The sequence below is a fragment of the Dermatophagoides farinae genome, chromosome 5 (genome assembly GCF_024713945.1).
Source record: "Dermatophagoides farinae isolate YC_2012a chromosome 5, ASM2471394v1, whole genome shotgun sequence".
Classification (NCBI taxonomy): Eukaryota; Metazoa; Arthropoda; class Arachnida; order Sarcoptiformes; family Pyroglyphidae; genus Dermatophagoides; species Dermatophagoides farinae.
This window is the reverse complement of record NC_134681.1, coordinates 5,119,496-5,146,391: the sequence shown is the minus strand read 5'-3', so window position 1 is coordinate 5,146,391 and position 26,896 is coordinate 5,119,496. Positions and strand designations below refer to the sequence as shown.

Below are 26,896 nucleotides of genomic sequence, written 5' to 3'. Positions count from 1 at the left end.
ATTCACACACTAATTGATTCATGGATGGCGTTACGGTCGTCTTGATGGTAATTCGAATTTCAAAGTTTTATGTTTACAGCACATAAAAATAAACGTATCGGAATTTGATCGACAATTCATATTCAAAACAGAGATGAATCCATCCGATTGTATGGCTGTATGGAACATTGTTTAGCGTATATAGAACTTTTGGGAGCCATCAATTGTCAACAACATTAACGTTATATAGACCACGATCGTCTGAATGATTGACCAAGTGACTGACTGACTGAATATTCTATTTGATTTTAGTGTCTACAAATTCTATCCAAGATTTTGAGCACAAAATCAAGATGAATTATGTTTTATTAGTGTCTTGTTCATCATATGTGTATCCATAAATTAATGTTTTTCATTCAAATCAATCTTTACTTACTTTTCAGCAATTGTGCTGGTTCATTTTATATTAATTGAATTCGTTTCTCCAGTAACCAACAACAATAATAACAACAACAACAACAGCAGCAAAATATTCATCTTTGGAATCTTCAACATCCACATCAAAGTAAAGTAGCATTCAATAAAAAAAAATTTGAATTCTCTTTTCCCTATCATAAACAATATCAATTTGGGTAACTCAGACACCCATATATTATTATTTTGTGCTAAATTGTCTCATATGTTGCCTATGATGTATTTTTAGCTTGTCAACAATTCACCAATTTCATTTCATTCCATTCATACAAACGCTCAACATCAATTGTTTTTGTGATTTGATTTTAGCTCATATTTTCCAAACGTAAAAAAACATACCACTGCAAAAAAATAAAATGACAGGCAAAGTAAATCGAAATGATTCTAAAACAACGAAATCATCGTCCATCGATTCAAACCATAATGGTGATGAAGAAGATTCTGTACATTTGAAACAGACAAATGCAGCATTGAAAACATTGCTCAATCAACATTTACCGGAAAATCAACAATCGTTAAAAGATTCACAAATTAATTTGGATAAGATTGCAAACTATTGTGATTCAAATTATTTCCAAGTAAGTCTAGTTTTATTTATAAGAATTTTTCAAGAAAAAAAAATTTAATGGTTATTATCAATCAATTCATAGATCGACAACCAAGACGAAGCATCAGTCGTTACCAAGAATTATGCACAACAAGCATTAGCTTCGATTGCAAGTCAAATATATTCATATGCATCGAATATTCAGGCAACCATCAATCTATTGGAACAGCAATTTGATTCATTAGAATCACAGACCAGATACATTGGACAAAAAATTAAACTTAACGATGAGAAACGTGCACGACGTGAAATTGGTCGATTAACCAAACCGAAACGATTGCTTGTACAACCACCGGTCATTTATCCAGAAAGGCCAAAAATTCGAATGACATCTAAATATCAACATGATTCGATTGATTATAGCTCATTGGATAATGTAGGTGTTGCCTATAAGATTCATCAACAAAATGACAAATCACATACAATGGATAATCGTTCAATGCCGCCGATAAAATCGGCTACACTTCGACCATCTAAATCATCAAATCTTTCTTCCATCATTGCTCCACAACCACCGTCATCATCATCACAATCAGCTGGTAAATCTTTTGGTCCAAATGAAGCAATGTATGCACGTGCTAGTAATAATGTTTTAACATCATCCGCTATTCGACCTTCAACACCACCGATTTCCGGTACTTCAGGTATATTTAATAGTTTGGCACGTCATTCCAAAGATTCTTATCGTTCATCTACTGGCTATCATCATCATCATCCAACACCATTGGTCATTCCACCACCACAAGTTCCTTCGAATTATGCTTCAAGTAAAGATTTACAGCCACAACAATCACAGAAATCTTCAATTGAACCAGAAATATCAACAACAATCAACAATGATAAACAAACAGCCAGTAGCATTAAATCTACTGTACAATCGTCATCACAGCAAACAGGACAGACAAAAATTGATTCATCAATATCTGAAAAGGATCAGGTGGTTGATTCATCATCACCCAATCAGGATTGGATACCATCAAATTTTATTGAAAAAGGTAAAAAAACAATCAATCAATATGAATCAAAACATTGATCAATAATTTATTCATTTATATTTATAGTTGTAGCTATTTACGATTATACAGCTGATAAAGATGATGAACTATCATTCCAAGAGAATTCAGTCATCTATGTTATACGTAAAAATGAAGATGGCTGGTGGGAAGGAGTATTGAATGGTATTACGGGATTATTTCCAGGAAATTATGTTGAATCATGTTTGTGAACCGAATAATTATTATTACATCATCATCATTCCTATTAATTCACAATATTATCAAATCGTTATAATGTTAACTGTATTTGTTAAATTGAGTTATGAGTTATCGTTTTATTTCAATAGAATCTTACCACTTAATTATGGGGCTATTTAAAAAGTACAAATTTGTTTATTTCATTTTTAATTGATTTGAACTTTATTAATAATTTTATATGAACATGTTATGTCAATAAATAAATTAATTAATGATTAAAATATTGATTATTTGATTTTGTTCTGAATTAATTGATTTTTCATTTGATTATCATCATTTTTGGAATTTGTTTCTGTTTCAACACTATCATCATCATCATCATCATCAACATCATCATTGTCATCATTTTCGTCGTCATCATCATCATCATCATCACCATTTTCGTTTTGATTAATAATTTTTTCCTGTTTTAGCTGTTGATCTACTTGATCTTCAACTTGTTTCATACGTTCCTGTACTAATAATCTTGATGATTGTAATTGTCGATGATCATCGGAATAGTAACCATTTCTAGATGATTCAGATTCGGTCAGATGTATAGGAAAAAATTCAGAATTACTTTCCGTATCGCTTTGATGAGCGGTTATTAGACTTTTGAATTTTTCATGTTCACGCATCAGATTTTCTATTTCAGCCAAACTTTTGGATTGTTGATAAGCAAGGAATGCGGCTTGTGTATTGTAATATCGTGGTAATGATGCCGCTGCAATCATATTAGCCGGTAATGGTTGCGTTGGTGGTGGATATCCACCATAGGCAGCTGCAGCTGCAGCGACTAATGCTGCTGCCTGACCATTCGTATACATTTGATGTTGATGGTAAGCAGCGGTCGCAACATTTGGAACCGGATATATGGTGGCAGGTGTAACGGCTGCATGATTTGTTGACATTGTATTCATCATATAGTTGGCATTGGCGAAAGGAATGATCGTAGAAGCAGCAGCAGCAGCCTGATTGACGATAACCAGATTCGAAAAGGCAACTTCATTATTATTATTTGTTTTTGGTTGTTGTGTTGTACGTATAGAACTATCTGGTCGTCGTTTTTCTATCATAGGATTGATTATCGTATGGCTCGTTTGATCGGACATACCATGAGTAAAAGCAAATGTTGAAACACATTGATCTTTTTGCATACGTACACATCCACTGGTTCCAGTGATAAGTTGTTCATTATGATTTGATGCCATACTTGTTGGTGGACAGTTTGATCCATTCATTAGAATGGTTTGTGCATGGTTCGGTGATGTATGAGAAGCAATTTGGGTCATAGTTGTTGAAGCGGAAGCTGCTGCAGTTGTTGATCCAGGCGTTATAAATGAATGTGGAGGTATTTGTGGGGGTGGTATTGCTCCAGCTGCTGCTACTGCAGCAGTTTGCATCATAGCCATAGCATATGGATTATAACCATTTAACATGGCTGCCGTTGGTTGTGGTGGTGCGTTGGCAAATGTTGAGCCAAATAGAATGTTGAATAAGTCGCCTGTCGATGTAGATTTTGTCACAAATGAATTTGTATTGGCATTTGTCGATGATTGATTGGCTTGATTAGATGTTAATCTTTCTGTTGTTTCACGTAATCTATTTGCCGCTTTTGCAGCAGTGAATGCAGCTGATATTATACTACCGGATGTATCACTATCACGACGAGTGAATAACCGTTTTTCACGTTCCTTTTTTTTCTTACGTCGTTGGTTACGATGATAAGTAGTCATTTCGGTCATCTGTTGTTGTTCCATTGATTCGAATGAAGCTTGTTGCTGAGATGCATCCGAAATGGATAGATTTTGAGATAAGAACGATGATGGTCTTATCGTATTGGTTGGCTGATAATTGGCACTTTGTCCAACATTTTTATGACCATAATGCTGTTTGACAAACATCATGTTTTCGTTATTATTATTTCCGCCCCAAATGGCGTATCGACGATTCAATAAGGCAGCAAAATTTTGCTGAAAATTTGTCGATACACTTTGTGATTGAGCTGAATTAATCTCCATATCGACTGGATCATTGTGATTGGATACAAGACTGGGTACATATAATCCTTGCTGGATTTGTTCTCGTTTCTGATAAGAATTGGCAATCAATTCATATGGTTTTAATCGTAATGATTCTTTGGTTTCTTTACTTGAATTACAAAGCTGACGATTAAGAAATCTTCGCCAAGTAGAAATGGTAGCACGAGTCCAAATCCAGCTTGATGTTAGAATGGGCGAACAAAATATGGCAATCAATTGTAAACAGACAAACCATAGATTCGGTGGTTCATATTGACGACATGAACTTACATAGCCATTTCCATAAATATCATAAGGTTCATTTGACAATGAATTTGATTGATGATTATATTTGTTCTGTAATGATTCATTGTTAAAAAGATATTTAGCTGGTAATACAGTACTAATGTTGAGTTCACAAACAAGATGATCATTGAATTGTCTGAGATTTTTGTCTTTGATATACAATTCATAAAAATAAGCGCCCGATGTGACTAGATAGATAACCAGTATGGCCGTCGAGAAAAATGTTATTCGTATCAAAGCCCAATGAATATTATCACTTCGACGAGAATTTTGATTTTCACATTTTTGTTTGGCTTTAAATAATATTAACACTGTACGACATGCATGATAAAGACCAGTAAAAATACAAATCGTTTGAGGAACAAGTACAAAAATAATACGATATACTGGTTTGACAGTGCCAACAAAACAAATACCACGTAATGGATCGGCATCAATTTCACCCAACAAGAATATCAATATTGTCATTATAAGTGGTATTGACCAGGAGAACATGTGGAAATGGAATTTATTGAAATCCATTTTCATACCAGTGGAAAGTCCATAAAATGTTTTGTAAAAAACGCGAAATAAATGCACAAACCATATAGATGCTGCCAATGAAAAATAGTAGATGAGCAAAAATGATAGACAACAATAGAAATGATCTGATTTTGATGGCTCTCCATAACGAATCGTATTATCTGATCGGCATACAATATCGTTACGACCTTTGAGCAATTGTAACATCCAACCAGTTGTCGCTAATAACATACATAAATTCAGATAAAATATGACAGATGTATAGAAACGACGTTTTAAACAGGCACGATCAATAAGAAAAGAACAAATGGCAAACAACGTGGCTGTTGATCCTAATACAGATCCATAGGCGATAATTTTGGACATTTCTTCATATTGTTCATTACTATAGACAGGATTTATACAATGTAATGAACAGCCATCAAATCCATGATAAAAGATACGGCTATCATCAGTTGATACCAATGGTGTTGGACAACGACTATTTACAATTGTTGTAGAAAATTTTAGATCTGTATATGAATTCGGACATTTGGTAGGAAAAAATGTTTCATTTTCACATTGAAGAAATGATGGCCAACGAAAATGTTCATCAATAATACGGCATGGTGCACGTGTTAATCGACACATTTCATATGTGGGCAATATGACACGTGAACTGTCATTATCACATCGTGGAAAGAATGATGCACACAATGCAGTCTGTAATGCTTTCCAACATTGCGGTATAGATCGTAGACCTTTCCAACCATCCAAATAGGAACGTGTCATCTCAATCATTTGCTGATGATTCATTAATACTGATGATAATGATGATGATTGTTCGAATGGTAACGAATAGGCTGTAAATTTATACGGTAATGATACATCTAAACATGGTAAAGATACATTCAATGGAATGCAACGTTTTACCGGTCGATAACAATTAGCCGGACTTCTATATGATTTCATTGTCTAAATAAATTGGAAAATGATACAATTGTAACAATAAATGAAACAACAATTAACATGCTTACCATGGCAAAAAAAGTGTTGTCCAGATTAGCAAATACAAGAGATCGATTCGAATTGATGGACCAAATGGTCATCATCAATATAAAAAATGAAGCCAAATAGGAGAAAAATTCCATTTTTGATCATCATTAAATGAGCTAAATATCGAATGTCAAATATAAATTCATTTTGAAACAATAAAAATATATATGTAGATCGAAATAAACAATAATAACAATCAGTTGTGAAAAAATTCAACGTGCAATGAACTAACACAGTCGCTCGAATGCAACAGGCGAAGTCAAAATGGCTGGCATTGTCTGCATATACACTCATACACTCACAAACACACACACACACACCTCGAAACCTCGATCAAAAATTCATGGCTGAATTGAACCAAAATGAATGAGTGAAAGTTTTTTTCGGCTTTAGCAAATATACATGCATGTATAATAATACAGCATGCTTATACAGCGTTAACAAAGCTTCAACAGGTTTTTTTTCCAATATTTGGATAGGCGCGCTTTCAACCAATTATATCAAGAAGAATCGGGTCAATTTTTTTTTTTTTTTTTTTGAAAATAAATATAAGAAAAAAAAGATCCATCATCATTCATCTTTACAATTGAAAAATTGATCAGAGACATTGAAAAGAATTTTTAAAAAAATGAAAAAAAAATCACATTAGTAAATATTCTAGCCGATAGATGGCAGTAGTATAGCCACTTTTATTCAAATTCAAATCAACCAGAATTTTGGAATTTTTTTCAAATTGATTCAAAAACACAGCGTTGACAATTTTTCTTTAATCAAAAAAAAAATTCTTTTTTACTACATTGAATCAAATTTATGAAAATAATATACAAAATTCAATTCAATTTAAATCAATTGTCCATCTGATTGGAATCGATATAGTTGAACATTCTGTTAAGCTTTTTTTTAAAAAAAACATGACAACAAAAATGACAATGACAACATTGATGATGATGGTGATCCATTGTTGTTGTCCAAGAACATATAGCAAGAGAATAGAAAAAAAAATTGATAAAAAAAAAGAAACAACTGATGAGACAAGTGCAATTTGTTCATTCTATAAGAAGAAAAAAAATACAGTTTACGACATTGATAATGATGATGTCGATGTTGTTGCCTTTTTATTCTTGTGATTCTTCTTCTTCTTCTTCTTTTTTGTTGTTGTTGTCATATTCTCATTTTGTTCACTATAGCTAGCCCAAATAAACAGTATATATACATTGACAATGTTAAGGATCAAAAAGCCAGAAATGATAGTATGAGAAAAAGAAAACGACAGCTGCCTGAATTGAAAACTTTTTTTTTTTGTCTAGAAAAGGGGAATCATTGTCCACGTTCTATGTTTGGTTAATTCGTTTTAGATTTTTATTTTTCATATTTATTTGTCTGTTTGTTTGTACGAATGTTCTATATATATATATATATATATTCTTGAACAAAAATTTTTTTTTTTTTGGCACTTGTTCGTTCATTTAGAAACGAGACGGTTTTTGATCGGATCAATTGGATTCGATTCTGAATTTTTTTTTCTTGCTTTCTGTTTAAGTGTAGTGAAAATAAATACAAATGATGATGATAGTGTGTGTGTGTGTGTGTGTGTGCCAAAGATTATGGAACAATGAAAACTGAAATCGATGAAACTGTCGAAATCATCCACTGAAATGGTTCACTGGCGTTGAGTTCGATTTGTGAGACATCAAAGAGACAAAAAAAAAAATTTTCTTTCTTTCTTTTCATATGTTGATGATGGTGAAAAAAAAAGTTTTGTCCCGAAAAATTCTTGGCCCTATTATCGATATGGCAATGGATCACACACGCACACACACACACATTGATCTATCTGATGACATTATAGTAAGAGTAAAAATTCGAGATTGCCATTTTAAAAAAAATTGAGTCTGTTCTTTTTTTTGGAACAATGATTATCATCATCATCATCATCATCATCATCATCGATTTCTAAAGGTGTAGAAATGATTATCATCATCATCATCATCATCATCATCATCGAGACAAATATCGATGACTATCGTGACAAAGTTCGACACAAACAACTGTGTCTACTTTTTTTTTCTGACCCAAAATTTTCTCAAAAAAAATGCTTACTATATGATGATGATGATGATGAAAAAGTTTGCTGAATGTTTGTCTGTTCCATTTGATCATGTCGATGATGATGATATCTTTCATTGGCTAAGAAACATGTGTGTGTGTGTGCGTGTGTGTGCATGTGTGTGGGTGAGAAAAAAAAATCCCGATTCAACTGACTACATTATAAAAATGATTTCATTTTCTTTTTTTTCAAATTGAAACTTCAACAATCAAACGCTAAAAACTCTTTTCTTTTTTTTTCTTTGGACTAGTATTCTTAAGAATTAGAGTGCGAGAAAAAAAATTCACCAAACGCATGACTGAATTCTGAATTAGAATTGGAAATTTTTTTTCTTTGTTTGCACTTTACTATTCATATCAGGTATTCTATGGATTGATGTTGATGTTGATTTTAATGTTTTGATGTATGTTTATTTGAACGTTGGTGATGAAGCTATTTTTCTCGAAAATTTTGGCTATTTTTGGCTTAATTTTAGCTTGAAAAAAAGGACTGAAAAACATTTTTTTTTGAATCTTTTCATTCAATTTTACTGTACTTTTAGTCATCTGATTGTTCAATTGTCATCATTAACCATGCACTAAATCAAGACATTTTTATTTGATGAAGATAATATCTACAATGCTTATATAAAACTGAATGATTATTTTATCTAATAGAATTTCATGAGAATGTAAAACTGATGCTATGAAGTATAGTGAATATATAATCATCAAAATGAAGAAAAAACAACGAAAAAGCCTAAACCACGAAACAACAACAAAAATGTCCTATGTATTCAATAGATTCAATCGAATTTTAACTTTCCAATCGAATTTCGATTGCAACTATTCGACGGTAAAAAGAATTGAATTGCACTGAGATAATGAAATGGACTCCACACACACACACACACACACACACACACACACACACACACACACATATATGCAATCAAGTATTTAGCCTTGGTGATGTTCAAACGTTTCTAAATACAAGTATCATCCATGGTTGAATTGTCTCAATGGTTTTTTTTTCTTCTTCTTCTTCATGTGTCTAGGGAAACAATCAGGCCCATTTCTTTGAAAATACGTATTAGATTCACCAAAGCTTTTAAGGCCTATAGGCCTATTTCTTCATTTATTTATTTATTTATTTTTTCTCATCATTCAATGATCATTTTTGTTGCTGTTGTTGTTGTTGTTGTTCAATCCTCAATACGACAATTCATTTTCTTTTGTCGTCAAACATTTTTACATCACATAACCATATGGTTGGGCACAAAAAAAAAATATTTGGAACCAAGAAAAAAAACCGAACATAGAAACCAGGCAAAATGAATTGAAAAAAAGAGAGAGAGAGAGAGAGAAAAAAACGACATTCTTGTTGTGTGCTAAGTGAATTTTTTTTTCGTCTTTTCCATTCGAGCTCTATATGGATAAAATTGATGGCCTCATTCTCGAATTCATACCCAAAAAGAGAAAGAAGCAGACAAACTAACTTGAAATGAATTTGAATTGAATGAATAAATCAACGAGTATCGTACCGTACATTTTTTGAGTGTATAGTGTGAATTAGACTTGATTATTTTTGTGCAACACATATAAATATATATATAGACGTTTGAATCGCTAAACAGAAAAATTTCGTAGAATCCATCATCATCATGTATAAATTGTTTGTACGTGTTTAAGGTTTAGAACTTTTTCAGTTTCTTTCTTTATTTCTTGTTGTTGTTGTTGTTATCGTTGTCCGAACAATTGTTCTATTTTTACAGAAAAAAAATATCATCATAGTTTCACTATATCCATTGTTGGTCAACTAAAGTAGTCTGAACTCAAACAAAATGAAAATGCCAAAACCATATAATAGCCGAAATAACATTCACTGGATATGTTGGATCAATTGCATGGCTAGTTTATAGCATACAACCTCCACTAATAACAAATCGACTATCGGATTGATTGATTGACTATTGTAGGACCAATATATATATCGATAGACCGACACCACCACCACGGTAATGATGGCGGTTTTCTTTTCATGATCGTCGTTTGAATTCTCACCAATACCTACTACAGAAAAATATCATAATGAGCTCGTATTATACATGATTTCATCCAAAAAAAAAATTGCCAAATCAAATCGATGGCTAAACTTGATCTGCATCTGTGACGCCCTTTTATTCCCTTGGTTTCGGTTCGCCAGCGATCAGCATAGAAATCGAGTAATAAAAAAGCATAAATGTTGAATTCACAGATTTCTCATTTTCCCGTTTATCCGATTGTTCAGTTTGTTTTATTTTTCACTTTTCTCATTTTCTATTGTTTTGTTGCTTAGAGAATCTCTATTCGATTCTTTGAATCGAAAAATGGTATCGATTTTCACGATTTATTATTATCGTATCGTACAACAATAGATGCAGCTGGAACAAATACAAAAAAAAATGTACATCAATGTATTATCAATAATTGTAGTTACAGAAATTACATTGATAGTTTCAAATGAACATTTTTAACGAAATCACCAAAAAAAAAAAAAAAACAATTTCAATGATTCACTATCCAATTGGAATCTTAAAATTCGACGATTATTATTATGATTAGTGATGACCATTTAGTACAATGTGGATTTATCAAAAAAAAAAAAAAACAAAAACAAAAACAAAAGAACAAAATTGGCATATAAGCCTAGTTTCATCATGATTATATGGATAAATTTGGTTAACTATGCTCGAAAAAAAACAAATTTTGATAGATGGAATCGACACAAGAACAAAACAAAACCTATTGTATACAGAAAATAATTCAATTCAATGATGATGATGATGATGATGACGGAAAAAAAGCACAATCAGTTTCAGATAAAATGGTTTTAGTTTTAATCAATATAAAAAAAAAATACAAACAGGAGAAAATACAAGAATAAATACATGACAGGCTTTATTTCCTGATCCAAGATGATAGAGAGTATGAGAATGTGAATGAAAAAAAAAAATAAATACAATTGCCGGAATGAAATTCGATGAAAACTTATAGTATTGAATATATATAAAGGCAATGCATTATCATCATTATTCGGCCTTGTATATTTTTGTTTGATTCAATGATAGAAGTTGATAGAATGGCAACAACAACAACAACAACAAACTAACCAACCAATCATGTGAATGGAGTGTATGAAAAAAAATTTGAATTGAAAATGATGAATAACACAACTATTACTATACCCACCACTGTTGTATTTGATTTGTTATTGGAATGGAATGTTGAATACAAAAAAAAATTTAAATTGAAATAAATGAGAATATACGATAATAATAATAAAAATCAAAGTAATAATGGAAATCAAATTGAAATTTGCCATTCAATAATGAATTGTAAATTATCATCATCATCATCATCAACAGCCGATGATGGATAAATGAAGAAAAAAAAATATGATTGTCATGCACAAAGGTTTTTGTTTTGTCAAAAAATTTTTGTTTTCATTAAATAAAAAAAATTTCTGGTTATTCCGGGTTTTCTCTTTTTTTTTTGTTCAATTGTTCCGATCGGAAAAATAATGTATCCATTTTTGGAATTTTTTATGGTCAGAATTTTTTTTTATTTGGAATGAAATTCTTTCATTTTTCTCAAATTCTTTGCCATATGTCACCACTAATCATAATAAGCGACCTATATATATATGTATGTTTTCGGAATTTCGGTAAATTTTGAATATTTTTTTCGAGAACGAGAATCGAGAACATTCCATTGTATGGCATTTTTTTTGTCAAACTTTCACCGAAAAGGTAAAAAATGAATGAACAAAATGCGGAATTTTTTTTTTACTCTCATTCATTCATTCATTCATTTATCCATTCATTGATTTGGTTCCAAGTTTTTCATTTAGTAAAAAAAAAAGTAATTCAGCCATTCTTTCTTGTTTTTTTTTGCAAACAATACACACAATACTCTCATTTCAAACTTCAACTGAACTGAAATGTTGAACAAAAATAAAGTAAAAATGAAAATAACAAGCACACACACACACAGAGCGGACGGAAGGAAATTTAATTTAATTCGATTCGATTTAATTTAGTTTTTTTTCCATTCATTCATTCATTCATTCGGTTACATCGTTGTCAATCGTGAACAGAATATACGTATAGAAAAAAAAAGTTGTAGAAGAGTTTGTCCTTTTTTTTCGTAATATGATTATATATAGAATCAAGTTGCAAACAGCAGCATGAATTCAACATGACAACAGTCAAAAAAAAAGAAAGAAATTGTATTGAGTATCATGAAAATAGAAAATCAAAACCAAATTTTATTAATTCAATCGGAACTACACACACACACACACACACACATTGACACATATACCGGTGAGATATCGATGAGATAGATATTTGTTTTTTTTTGTTTGTTCAATCAACATATTGAAACTTTGTAGGTTATATAATGTTAACAGTATAAATAATTTTTTTTTTGGAATGAAAACAAATTCCAAAATAATCGAAAACAACAAGACAAAATTGTTATTTTTTTTTGTTTGTTGATAATTTCATTCAAATTTTTATCATTTGAAAAAAACTTATTTGTGAATAAACAAAAGAAAAGAAAAGAATTTTGTCATCATCATCATCATCATATTGATCTCATGTTTTTCCTGTTTGATTTGGATATATAGTTTTATTTTGCATGCTTGGGAATGAATGCAAAAATAAAATCTTCATCTTTTCATCATCGATATTTTCTTTGAAGTGGATGGATGGATGGATGGATGTTTTATACATTGCTGCCTGATATTATGGACTTTTTTTTCTTCGCTTGTCGATCAGATCTTATATATTCATCTGTCATCTCTCTCTGTGTGTGTGTGTGTGTTTGTTTGTCTTCATTTTTGAATTATTTTTGTTAAGTTTGATGGTGGATTGAATTCTTGTGTTTACCATGGATGTATGTATGTCAATCATGTGCATGATTGGAACGGTCTTTTTATTTCCATTGTATGTTTCATTGTGAAGAAAATTTCTTTCCAACGAATGGATTTAGTTGATGATGTAAAAAAAACACTGTATGCTTAGACAGGCTGCAGTTTGTTCTGCGTTTTGTTTGTTTTGTTCCTGTTACATACATTCCTATGTGTGTCTGTGTGTGTACACCCGATTATTATTTGCAAATTCAATGTGATCATCATCATCATCATCATGGCAGAAAAAACCAACTAAAAAGATCTTTCTTTTCTTTCCAAATAGTTGAAAATTGCTACCTTCATTAAAAAAAAATGTAGCTAGAATAGTATTTTTTATTCTATGAAACAATTGTTTGTTACCAAAAAAAAAACCAACTATGCTGATGTGGCTGCTTTGTATGTTTGTGTGTTGAATCTATTTTTTTTTTTTTTTGAATTGAAATTCTCGGGACCCGATTAGCGGCCAAACGATTGACACACACACACACACACACGAACGCACAAAAATGATGGACATTCTAACAAACTCCGTGCAGACAATCTATATTAGGCCTTTGAATTGAAAAAATTTTTTTTTTCATGTTGCCGATAGATAGATCACAAACATTCATCGTTATGTTGTGTGTGTGTGTGTGTGATGATCGGCCCCATGGTATATCGGCATCTCAATTCAAATATAAATACATGAGATAAATAAATGGGAAAAAAAAGTTTACCAATTTGGTCAAACAAACATAGACAGACATACACACACACACACACTAACCAATCAACAAGAAAAATAAATATAAAGACACATAAAACAAAACAAAACAAAAAAAAAAACAATGGCAGACCATCATTGAAAGTTTTATCCTTGTTAATGTTGTATCCTGTACTGCACAACATTAACTTTTGGGATAATCAACAAAAAAAAAACAGAAAAAATCCAAAAGAATAGATGGAACGAATGAAGTAAAAAAAATTTTTTTTTTTGCTAAAATTTGAAATGAACAAGAATGTGGAAATACATATCATCATCATCATCATCATCATCAATGATGTCGCATTATTATATGGTGGTAAACTTATCTGCTAGTGGCGCTATGTGTATGTCCTATGTGTGTGTGTGTTTGTGTGGGCCTGATTTGGGTTGTTGGAACACCATAAAGAAAATTGCCTCAAAAAAAAATCATCTAATCAATGATTTAGGGTTTGGTTGGTTGGTTGTTTGGTAGGTCGGTCGGTAGCAGCTTATGAAAGAAGCGAGAAAAAAAAATCTGGCTTTTTCACTTTTTTCCATTATTGACTCTTATTATCCTATTTGGATTGTGTGTATTACATAGCGAAAAAATGAAAACCAGAAAATGTATGTGCGTGCTAGAATCAGTCAAGCTGAACATATTGCCCAGATTATAGAATCCTACAGTTGGTGTGGAAGTGCGTGCACAGAATTTTATTTTGTTATGAGCAAAGAGAGAGAGAGAGAGAGAGAGAGAGGGAGAAAATTCTGATTTTATCGTGCAATAATAATGTGTGGTGTCGGTAATGGTGGTGGTGTCCAATAACCAGCCAGTAATGTTCATTCAATCGTAAATCTTTGCCATTCAAGATTATTAATTTTACATTCATTTTAAATTCTCTTCTTCTGTTTTTTTTTTTGTTTCCGAAATTGTAAACTTATTAAAAAAAAATAAGAAAATAAAAATAAAATTGAATTTTTTTTCAGCTCGATTTCGTTTCACTAAACAAAAATAAGATTGCAAATAAGATTGAATGAATGAATGATGGATGAATGAATAAAAGTGTACAATGAAAAGGGTTAATAGTGATTTGGTTCTAAATTGAATTGAAATTATGCGTTCAATAGAGGCCCAGTCAATTTCAGTTATAGTTAGTCAGTCATAATAATCACCATCATCATAATGATGAGCGAGAGAGAGAGAGATAGAGATAAAGATAGAGATAGATCGTTATATTGATTCATTTGAAAAACAAAATCAAATCAGAATTTATTTTGAAACCAGGCCATTTTAGCCATTCAAATTTGAAAATATTATATAAATGTATCTTTATGGAATCAAATTTTTAAAATTCATGCAAATTTTATCAATTCCAATTGATATAATATATAATCATCATCATTATCATCATTAAAATGTTCAAGGTCTCTCTCTCTCTCTCTCTCTCTCTCTCTTACACAGATATTCAGATTTTTCAAAATTGTTTACAATCAAGATTATCATCATCATCATCATTATTATCATCATCATCATCATTATTATTATTATGAAAATTGATGTGACACTACCAATAACGATTATCACATGCGCCATTTATAATGACCATGGTATTTTTTTTCCCCCATTCCAACTGGAAGCATATGATGAGGGGGTGTGTTAGTCACTTGTTTTTTTTTTATATTCATTTATTCAATTTAAACAAAAAAAAAAAAAAAAAAATGCTCGAATATATTGTATATAACAGAGGCAACACATATCCTTTTTGGAAATTCTTTTTTTTTGGGCTTTAACAATTCAATAGAATTGTCGCACATCATTATTATTATTATTATTATTTGTTCCATATATACAAACGAATAAGGAATATATTGTAGTCACTGGATGGAAAAGGAAATATATATGTGGGGTTGTGATGAATTTAAACGATGATGTAGTTTCAGGAATAAGCATCCGAAGCATCATTATATGATGTGGGACACATACACACACACACACACGCACAAGTAAACTCTATGTGTTGGCATGTTGTAAACTTTTCTTCATCTCTCTTTTTTTTCTCTCTCTCTCATAACAAAATGAAAATGAATCCAAGTATCGTATCAGCTTTCGTTTGCCTGTTTGCCTGAATACAAAAAAAAAAAAAAAATACACAAACGCACAAGATGCTATGACAGCAGCAATGGCAGGCAGGCAGGCAGGCATGTCATATATGCATACAAATAAACAAATATACAGAATTGAAAGGAAATGCTTGAATCTCAAGTTTGTGTGTATGTGTGTGTGTGTGTGCATGATTCAATGCTCAATACGCATGGAATATTCTTTGGATGCTATGGATGTATTTGGATGGATAAAAAAAAAAATACAAAAAATGCATGTTTGGAAACTATAGAAAATTGTATAGCAGTAGCAAAAATAAAAATAAAAAAAATATCCCAACAGCCATTCTCAATGGTCTATTCTTTTTCAATGGATAATGTTGACTACTGTTATCTCGATCCATGGCCAAATAGTAGCATCCAATTTTTGTTGTTATTCTTTTTTTTTGTGCGTGTGTGTGTGTGCATGAGTATACGATCGTGTCTCAAAAAATTGTCTTGTTACTTGAATTCCAAAAGAATGAAACAGAACAAGAAACATACACATGCTAAAAGCTTTTATTTTTTTTTTGTTCATTGCCTTCATATGGAATTCTGCATTCTACATTCGCATGCAATAATGATCACACACACACACACACAACACATAGAATTGGACATGTGATTAGTTTTGATTCTCATTTAAAAAGTGGACATTAATCGAAATGGATTTGATTTTTTTTCTTTTAATATTCTACATTTTGATTAAAGAATATATATTAAATTAAAACATTGTGCTTCATGTGTGTGTGATGGTCTAATTAACCATAGCTATACATATGGGATTATTATTTTTTTTTTTTTTTGATTGATTCACATTTCAATAATAATTCATCAATTTGATTTGTATCTGTTTCATCGTTCATATTGATTGATTGATTAATTCATCACAACAATTGTGTTTTTTGTTTTCTTCGTTTTGTTTTTTTTTTTTTTTTTTTTTTTTTTTGATTTTCCATTTAGCTCATTAGTCAAAAAAAAATGAAAATTTTCAAGTTGTAGTGTTTTTTTTGTGTGTATGTGTGCGATAATGAATGAAGTTTTTTTTTCTCTTCTCTAATGATAACAAAAAAAAGAAGAAAACTTTTTAACCCGTGAAAAATAATGATGTGACAAAATATTTTTCATTGCTTGCATTTTTATTTTTGTTTTTGTCACTGCTGCTGCTGCTGCTGCTGCTGCTGTCAATTTCACAAAAAATTCGATTCATCATCCAGTTGATTTTTATTCGTATTTGGTAAGTTTTTCCATATCATCCTCTGTTTAAATTTTTTTGAATAAATACAATTCAATCATCAAATAAATAAATGAATAAAACTTGTTTATCTGTTCGTTTGTTTGTTTGGTTCGTTCGTTCTGAAATTGTGTGATAGAAAACAGAATAAAAAAATATTCTACATTCCACTAATAATAATTTTTCTTCATTTATGATTTTAGATAGTTAATAGTTGTTAGATATATTACAACATTTATAATATTTGCAATGTTTGATTGTCATCATAATGATGATGATGATCATCATCGTTATTGCTATTGATTCCTAATGATAATGATGTTATTGGCATTCTTTTTGTTTTGTTTTTTTTTTGTTGTTGTTGTTGTTAATGATCATCAGTGAATGAATTTGACAATGTTACAAAATGCAATGTTCATTGATGATTATGATGATGATGATGACAATTACTCATAACACAATGATGGTGATAACTTGAATGAAATGAAATGAAATACATACATTGATATTTCCATCTACACCTAATAAACACTGATGATGATAATGACCAAAAAAAAAAAAGAAATGTGCCATTAACAATTGACTACATTTTTTATTTATATATTTTTGTTATTAATTATTTCATTCAATTGTATATTGTGTTATTATCAAAAATTTTTTTTTGCAACTTGGTCTCTCATCATTATGATGATCCATAATAATAATGACCAAAAGTTATGATTTTATTTTTAAAAAATCATCATTTTCTAAATAAATCTAATAAAATTGTTTGATAAAAGCTTGTTGCAAGCAGGGTCATATTTTTTTTTAATGCCTTGGGCATCTTACTTCCAGCATTCGGCCACCCACACTGTTTGGTTCCATTGAGCCAAGTTTATAAACCACTTGCTTGTGTCTAACCTTTAGTTTTACTACTATTATATAATAATAATTTGTTTTGTTCATTCTGTTGTTGTTGTTGTTGCCTGTGTATGTGTGTGTGTGTGTGTGTATGTGCGAATGACAGGATTAAGTATATTACAAGTCCGGATATAATAAATCATCATAGGTGTATACATCGAATATACAATGTACAATTTGTCGAACAATATTTTTTTGTTTTGTTTTTTCTCTTTTCTATATATACACACACACACTGAAAATGAAAACGATAAGAAAAATATGTTTGTTTTCTGTAAAGTCATACAAAAAAAAAAATAAAATAAAATAAAATTCAGTTTGATTGCCATCAAAATAACAACAACAACGAAAAACAAAATGACAGCATAATAAAATGTAGTTAGATTTAGCAATACTAATCCTTTTGGAGCTTTTTTTCAGCAACCAAAAGAAAAAACAAAAAAACATTCCCAGATCGACCATCATATACACTACGATGAAATCATCTCCATCATCATCATCATCGTCGTAATCATCTCATTGTAGACTCAGAATGAAAATAAAAATTCGTTTGGTTTTTTTTTTGGTTCTCCTACCTCATTGCTTTTTATGTAGAGGTGTACAAAAACAATTCCAAGAATAAACAATAAAATTGAGAGAAGAAAATCTCCCAATTGGGAATTTATTGAACCGAGAAAAGCCTGTGGTGGTGGTGGTGGTGGTCGTCGTCGTCGTTGTTTTCTATTTGTTTTTTTGTTTGCTTATGACAAACAATTCTTATTCTTTTTATTGATCACTAAGAATAGGATCGATTACATTTTTTTTTTGTTATGATTAATACAGAATGAATGAAAGAAAGACATGAGGCGGAAAAAAAGGAAATGAAACTCTATGGAGGGGAAAAAATTCTTACTTCCTGTCTTTTTTTTTTGTTGATTGTTTGTTTATTTGTTACCGTGTTACACAACGAATTGATAATGGTGAAAAAAAATTCTTTTTTTGTTTTTGTTTTTTGTTTATTCCGACCCGAATTCAAAATGAATTAGCTGACCTGTGAAGGAATAATTTGGACAAATGAAAAAAAAACACCGACTATCGTTCATTAAAAATTCTAATGGATCACTATATATATATGTAAATACAAAGGTATCTGGTTTTGAACACGGTGTATATAATGTGTTTGTGCAAACATCCTGCAAATGAATTAGATTTTTCTCTCTCTCGCTCATTCGGCTTTATAGAGAATTTCAGTGGTTATCCATCATATATTATTATTATTATTATATCAAACAGACAAAACGGGCAAACAAACGGAAATTTGATTATAAATTTTTTGCTATTTTTAAAACAGCAAAACATAAAGCATTGAATATATTTATAATATATGGTCATGTCATAGTTTGTTTGGATGGAAAACAGCTCAAATTTTTTTCTTGTTACCATTTGATATTGTTATCCAGGCTATTTTCATCAAGTTCGAGTATTGTTATTCGAACCATAAGTATGGTGGTTGGTGTGTTTAGCTCAATTTCATTTAGTGGCTATTTTGCTCCAAAAAAAAATCATTCCAACAATAACTAATATTTTTCTGACCTTTTATTTCCACTTGAATACTGTCAAATAATGGAACAACAGAATTACATTTATTAAATATATTAAGTGAATAGAATTTCGAAGAATATATCTCGAAGAATATATCGAAAAGTGGGAGAGAGAGAGAGAGAAATCAAGAAAGTAAGATATAATATATTATGATTATGGGCGTTTTCTCGAGATGATTTTTTTTTTGTCAACCACCATCAGACTATTTCTATTTCTGTAGTTCCACAAAACTACTACTATGTTATAGTTTTTAATTAAAAGTTTTTTTTCTCCATCCTGATATATTGAATAAAGTTTAATGTCATGGAATTGTGTGTGTGTGTGTGTGTGTATAAAAATGAAAAAAGCATGACTTTTTTTTGCTTCTTGCTTCAATTTTTTTTCTCGATATATTGGAATCATTCAATTTCATCCATCCATTCATCCATCCATCCATCCATTCATTTTGAGCTATTTAGTCATTTATAATCGTCTTATTTATTTTTTTTTTGTTTTTTGTTTTATTGAAAATGGTATTCTAGTGAAATTTTTTTTTCTTTTGCTATTTCCGAATGCCAAATCTAATCTTTCATCATCATCATCATAGGACCTTCAAAGCATAAGCTCATCATCATCATCATGAGGATAATGGGGAAAAAAATTATTGTCTCAAAAACAAAAATTGTATATATAGTGACAAAAAATAAGGAAATCAATTATCACACACACACACACACAAGATTGATTCACAAATATAACCTCCCAGTGAATTTAAAAAAAGGAAAGATAATCAAAAAAAAAAGATTATGGCCTATGGCCAACGAAGCCACATGATCGACGAGGTTTTTTCTTTCTTTTTTTTATCACTAAAGGTCTATATCATTTATTCATTTGTGGCTATATCACGTTTTTTTTTGGGTTCCTAATTTCTTTTTCCAAAAATTTTTTTATATTACCAATAGATTTTGTTTCTGGATTTGATTTACCAATGTAAAAACAAAGATTATTATGCAGAATTTTCAGTCAAGCAAAACAAATTCAATCAAATCAAAATGAAGAAAAAAAATATTCACAGATGAATGAAGTGAATATCAACCAAAAAGAAAAAAAAAGCAGCTAAGGATCGTTACACATTATGGCCTGTGTGAAAGTCATGAATAATTCTATGTCGATTATATTCAGATCATGATCATCATCTTCATCAACATCATCAATAAATGGAATGGCCTTTAATGTTAAATTGAATGATAAAATTTCGTTGGCAACGCCCATCAAGTTTATTGATGTAAATAAAATCTATAACAATAATAGAAAAATTCATCATCAATAAGCATTACATACATTGTGAATATGACAACAACAATAATAATAACAACAAAAATGACGACAACTATTAATGGGTTAATGATACAATCAATAACGATGAAATCTAAATCCCAATCTAAATCATCATCTTTGAATATGAAATCATTATTGGCAGCAGCTTTCATGTTTTATCAAGTGATGGTTATATGTCTATTGTCATTTGCATACGCATCACCATCATCATCAATGGATGATAATCAATTTTTTTTACCATCCCATCATTATGATATTGTACATTCAACTACATTTTCATCATCTACTGGTATATATTGTTTATACACTTTATGTTTTCGATTTAATTATATTTTTTTTTTGTTTTTCATGTAAAGATTGTGATCAAGTATTCATTAGTACGACGCTCAATATAACACATGGAACACGAAATGGAACATTTGTTGGACCATCATTTATGATACCGATGCCTGCGACAACTGTTTCAAGCATTATTTCATCAATCAATGACAGTGTTGGTGATCAATCGTCATCAGTAAATCCATTGTTAGGTAGTAATAATGAATCAAATCGTTATACGAGACAATGTATCTATACATTTATTGCTGGACCTTATGAACGTGTACGAGTTTCATTCACTAAATTCAGTCTTCGTTCAGAATTACCAGAGTGAGTATCGTTTTTTTCCTTTCTTTTTTTTCATATTTTTCAATATAACATTCTATGATTCAAATAATTGATAATGGTGATGGTGATGATGATGATGATGATCTCTAGATGTCTAGATGAATATGTTGATGTTTATGCTGAATTGAAGAATCCTGATTCAGATCTATTGAGCACACCATTTGGTGGTCGTTACTGTGATCTAGTCATACCACATGATCGCATCTCATTATTTCAAACAATTGTGATCAGTTTCTATACTGCTAAATTAATGGACGGTACCATACTTAATGGTAGCGATATATTCGAAGGTACCTATGAGTTTGTCAATGCCAGTAAGTTGAAAATAAAAATGATGATGATGATAATATAAACATCTAAATGATAAATTGATAAATTTTCATTGCATCCATAGCACCATATGTGGCCGGAACTCCTATGCCAAATGAAATCTGTAGCTACACAATCTATAGTGAAGTTCGTCGTGAAGGCGAATTTATGAGTCCAACATATCCGGGCGTATATCCAAAAAATATTACCTGTTATTATCTTTTTAAAGGTGTTAAAGGACAACGAGTAAAATTGGAATTCATGGATTTCGATCTATTCTATGGTGGATCACAGTAAGTGCTAATAATTTATTTTTTTATTAAAATTAAAATCATTTGATCGAATTAATTAAAAAAAAACCGAAAAAAAAGTTGTCCCTATGATTATGTGAAAATCTATGATGGTGAAACAACACGAGCACCATTGATCAATACTTATTGTGGCCAACAACGACAATTATTCGTATTCTCATCTGGTATCAATTTATTGGTCCAATTTACAACTCTCAAACGAATATCATCAGTAAATCAGAATCGTGGTTTTTCCGGTTATTATGAATTTTCCGAAAAATTTGTCAATCTTGGTGAGTGTTCATATCCGGTTTATGTTTTATGTTCATTTGTTCATTTTATTATATATGTGTGTGTGTGTTTCGTTTGTATTTATGATCATTATTATTATACATTACATCCATTATCAATTATGAAGGCACTGCACATACACAATTTCCATTGTCTCCAAACTTTATACTCCTTTCGCCAAAGTGATTTATGATTTGTTTCATGACGAATGGAACATGTGTATGTTCTGTGTGTGTGTGTGTTTTGTGTGAACGGAACTTTAGCCATTCATGCGATTCGAATAGCAAAAAAAAAAATAATAATTTGATTTATGACTTGACTTCTGTATGTTGTGTATGTCTCTGAAGTCATGAACAATGATTTTAGTGATCATTAATGATGATGATGATGAAAAATTCTAGCTGATTTAGATTTAGCATGTCTGTCATCTTTCACTCATTCTCTTTCTCTCTCTATTGTTATTGATTTTGATTTTATTTTTCATGTTTCAAATTTCTTTTTTTTTGTATCTTAATTTTTTCTTTTTTTTTAACAAAAAAAAATTCTATTTTTGGAAAATTCTAGGATTCATTTTGAACAATGAAAATAGTGAACATATTCGTGGTACTGAATGTGATCAGAAAATATTCAGCCGTAAAGAATCCAATGGAACAATTTATGCACCAAATTATCCATTTCTTTATCATTCAAATATAATGTGCAAATATTTTCTATACGGATTACAAGATGCTCAAAATTTAGAACGTATTAATTTTCATTTCGAAATGTTACAGATACCTACTAAAGATGTTAATGAGTATGTTTTGTGTTTATGTTTTTCTTTTCATCATTAATATATTGTTGATTTGGTTCACATTTTTGTTATTATTAGATGTACTGATGCCTATGTTCGTCTATATACACAGCTACAAGCAATGGATGAATTTGATTATGTTTTCTGTGGTGAAACAATACCACCACCAGTCGTATCTGATGGTCCATTATTATTAGTGGTATTCAATTCTGGTTCAACACAAGGTCAAGGTTTCAAAGCACATTATTGGTTTGAAACGGATTTTAAGATAATGGGAACACAAGCATCACCTGGCCAATGTCATTTTTCATATGTGAGCAGTGGTAGTAAATCCGGTGAATTTAATTCACCAAGACATCCATCCAATTATCCATCGAATACGTATTGTATATTTGAATTTTTCGGTGAACCAGATGAACAGGTCAAATTGGTCTTCAATCAATTCAAATTTAGTGATGCTGAAGTTTCATCATTAAGCATTCCGGGTTATAATGAAAAATGTACACATGATTGGCTTGAAGTTTACAGTGTAGAAAGTGGTTCTGGTCGTGAACAATTTTATGGACGTTATTGTGGTTTTACAGCACCGGGTCCAATTTTAACCGAAACCGGTGTTAGCCAGATAAAAGTGATTGTGAATACCGATGAAAATGAAGTATCAAGCGGTTTTAGCGCTACCTATCGATTTGATCGAGCTTCCGATCGTGTACAAGGTTTATATCTGATTCTGTATCTGTTTTGTTAAATTTAAATCAATCGTTTTTCAATTCATTAATAGATTGTGGTGGAAATTTTACTAATCTCGAAAACGGTATAATTCAGACACCAAATTATCCAAATAATTATCCGGCTACAATGCAAGTGTGCAATTGGTTTATAACCGTTCGAAGTGGATCCAAAGTTCTTTTATATTTTGATGAATTCTCAGTGGAAGGTGATCCACCAAATCGTGGATGTCCAGGTGCCATCGTTCGTGTATGGCCTGATTTGAATCAAAAATCCATTGAATTATGTGGTGAGAAATTAAACCTACGCGATAAACAATACATTTCAGACAATAATGTAATGCGTATCACGTAAGTACAATTATCTGTTATTAACACATTTTTTTTATAACCATCATTTTTTTTATAGCTTTTTAACCGCACAAAAAGCTGTTGGAGCATTAGGATTTTCAGCTATTTGGACTGAGATAGATATGCCATCCGATAATAATGATGTACGTGTAAAGAATATGACAGCATTTGGTCCTTGTATGGCATCGACAGCTATAAGCAATCCATCAACAAATCAACAACAAGAGCTTATACAATCAACATCTTCCTTATCATCATCATCATCATCATCATCATCATTGGACATTCCCATCAATACGATGCCATATCAATGTCAAAAACATGGTTATTGTATATCTGGGAAGCTTCATTGTAATGGTGTACAGAATTGCGGCTTTGATGATGATTCCGATGAAAGTGATTGTATTCATGAGGTTAAAATCAACATTGTTGAATTAGTGGGTGGCATGACCGGACTGTTAATGTTTATATTTTTTGCCATCGGTATAATCTGTTTGACCATCATACTAATCATCAATTGGTATAGACGATCAAGCGGTGATGAGAAGAATGTTGGCCACATCATAGATAAAACGTGTCAACATTATTTTGCTCATCCAACGGCCCCCGATTATTCTACTTATTATCAATCGGATATGGCAACAACAATGGGTATTGGCACGCCACATCGATTGATTGATGTAATGACAGTTTCGTCATCATCGACAACGCCTGGTGCTACTGGAACTGGAGGTGGTGGAAACCATAATCAAATGATAAAAAATGTTCGATGGCCATCTGTATCGAATAGTGCCGATTCTGGTCATGTTACTACTGCCGTTACTAGTGAACAACCAGATTCAATGTTTATGGAAACAACAAATCCAGCAAATACAATCACTGATGAACCGATAGGAGATCCAAATTCGCCTCCAATTCCACCACCACCTCCTCCTCCAATGAATCGTTCACTATTAAATCTACGTCAATCATCGTTAATCAATTTCAATCAATATGGGGATAATATAGGAACGAATCCAACATCCACGAATTGTGGAACATTTAAATCAGATGTTAATGCTGGTACTGGTCATCATGCTCATTACCAATCATCGACATTGGCTCGCAATAATTTTACAGCATCAGCCAATGGTAATAATAATAATCGAACAACAATGACAATGACGATGAATCGATCAATGAGTAGGCAAACAGATTCTCGTATATCGACATTTACAGCAGCTGCGAGCACACCTTATACTCCCTATTGTACATTACCTGATGGTGGTGGCAGTAGTAAATTATCCATACAACAAAAACAACAGATGCATTGTCCATCACAATCAACGATAGCGAATAGAAATAACCGAATATCATCTATACATCATCATCATGATAATAGCCGTCAAAATACATCACCCGGTAATACACACCAGATAGAATCAATGTTACCACCAATGGACAGTTTGGATAGTGGTTGTGGAGCTGGACAATTATCATCAAGAGCTACAAAGATAACCATTGATGATGATGATGATAACGATGTGATGAACGATGATGATCATGAAGATAATGATAATGGTATTGATGGTGATGATGATACCATGAACAATAACATGATGCTTTTGATGGATGTTGACAATAATAGTCTTTTGGGTAATAAAGATGCCACCGGAAATGGTGATTATCTTATGATGACCGATCATGAGGAACGAACATTGCTTCGATCATTGAATAATAATCATAACTATGGTAAAAGTGACGCTTTAGCAACTAATGGTGAAGAAAGTGATTCAATACATGAAACACAGCCATCAATATCGGTATCAAGCCTACGAAAATATCAGATATCACGTTTACAGAATACCGGTAAGAATACATTATCCACATCATCTGAATCAAAACAATCACAACAATCTTCATCACATCCACCATCGACATGGCATCATCCAACGGATGTATTTACAATAGCAACGCCAAATGCAAACTATCATCTCCATCAACATCAACATGAACAACAACATGGCCATCATCAACATCATCATCATCATCATCATTCTTCTTTGATTGTAGATGATTAGGATGTGTATTTGTTCATTTTGTCCATTTTTTTTCTGTAACCATTCATTGAATATCAAAATATAACCAATATATAACTTAAAACACAATTGTCCATTTTAAACATAAATTCATTTCATCTTCATTCAATCATCATCATAATCACAATTTTTTTTCCAATTCCCAACTATTTAAATATATATAAATTTCCTAGTGTTTTATTTAGCCATGTGTATAAAGAAAACTAAAAATTTTATATTGAAAATCATCATCATCATCATCATCATCGTCATCAATAATCAAATTCTTTCGGAATTAAAGACT

The 26,896-nt window shown here is 31.1% G+C and overlaps 3 protein-coding genes across 4 annotated transcripts; 2 read left to right on the top strand and 1 right to left on the bottom strand.

Moving 5' to 3' along the window:
• The first annotated feature begins 32 nt into the window (after window positions 1-32).
• Window positions 33-2,443, top strand: LOC124500032 (abl interactor 2). Its single transcript, XM_075731439.1, has 3 exons — window positions 33-1,031; window positions 1,104-2,055; window positions 2,122-2,443. Exons 1-3 carry the CDS (start codon window positions 810-812, stop codon window positions 2,283-2,285), a joined length of 1,338 nt encoding a protein of 445 aa, XP_075587554.1. The 5' UTR covers window positions 33-809; the 3' UTR covers window positions 2,286-2,443.
• On the bottom strand, window positions 2,444-6,423 carry smo (smoothened, frizzled class receptor). Its single transcript, XM_047063779.2, has 2 exons — window positions 6,158-6,423; window positions 2,444-6,095 (listed from the first exon to the last, which is right to left on the bottom strand). The coding sequence occupies exons 1-2, from the start codon at window positions 6,269-6,271 to the stop codon at window positions 2,541-2,543; spliced, it is 3,669 nt and encodes a 1,222-aa protein (XP_046919735.2). The 5' UTR covers window positions 6,272-6,423; the 3' UTR covers window positions 2,444-2,540.
• A 10,214-nt stretch (window positions 6,424-16,637) lies between these two features.
• Window positions 16,638-26,797, top strand: LOC124494340 (uncharacterized). Of its 2 annotated transcripts, XM_075731271.1 has the most exons (11): window positions 16,638-17,315; window positions 20,735-21,399; window positions 21,467-21,758; window positions 21,867-22,090; window positions 22,171-22,378; window positions 22,457-22,668; window positions 23,231-23,462; window positions 23,538-23,840; window positions 23,913-24,172; window positions 24,238-24,535; window positions 24,594-26,797. In XM_075731271.1, exons 2-11 carry the CDS (start codon window positions 21,123-21,125, stop codon window positions 26,593-26,595), a joined length of 4,308 nt encoding a protein of 1,435 aa, XP_075587386.1. In that variant the 5' UTR covers window positions 16,638-17,315; window positions 20,735-21,122; the 3' UTR covers window positions 26,596-26,797. The 2 variants fall into 2 exon arrangements, with proteins under 2 accessions (XP_075587386.1, XP_046913472.2); XM_047057516.2 differs by having other exon boundaries at window positions 23,538-24,172.
• Window positions 26,798-26,896: the final 99 nt, after the last annotated feature.

What these genes read in the sequence shown, in the direction of transcription:
- smo (XM_047063779.2), bottom strand. Translation starts at nt 6,271, where the DNA reads ATGGAATTTTTCTCCTATTTGGCTTCATTTTTTATATTGATGATGACC. An exon ending in ACAACACTTTTTTTGCCATG is followed by an intron (nt 6,096 to 6,157) that starts GTAAGCATGTTA and finishes CAATTTATTTAG; the next exon opens with ACAATGAAATCATATAGAAG.
- LOC124500032 (XM_075731439.1), top strand. Translation starts at nt 810, where the DNA reads ATGACAGGCAAAGTAAATCGAAATGATTCTAAAACAACGAAATCATCG. An exon ending in GTGATTCAAATTATTTCCAA is followed by an intron (nt 1,032 to 1,103) that starts GTAAGTCTAGTT and finishes ATCAATTCATAG; the next exon opens with ATCGACAACCAAGACGAAGC. An exon ending in ATCAAATTTTATTGAAAAAG is followed by an intron (nt 2,056 to 2,121) that starts GTAAAAAAACAA and finishes TTATATTTATAG; the next exon opens with TTGTAGCTATTTACGATTAT.
- LOC124494340 (XM_047057516.2), top strand. Translation starts at nt 21,123, where the DNA reads ATGACAACAACAATAATAATAACAACAAAAATGACGACAACTATTAAT. An exon ending in TACATTTTCATCATCTACTG is followed by an intron (nt 21,400 to 21,466) that starts GTATATATTGTT and finishes TTTCATGTAAAG; the next exon opens with ATTGTGATCAAGTATTCATT. An exon ending in CTATTCTATGGTGGATCACA is followed by an intron (nt 22,379 to 22,456) that starts GTAAGTGCTAAT and finishes CCGAAAAAAAAG; the next exon opens with TTGTCCCTATGATTATGTGA.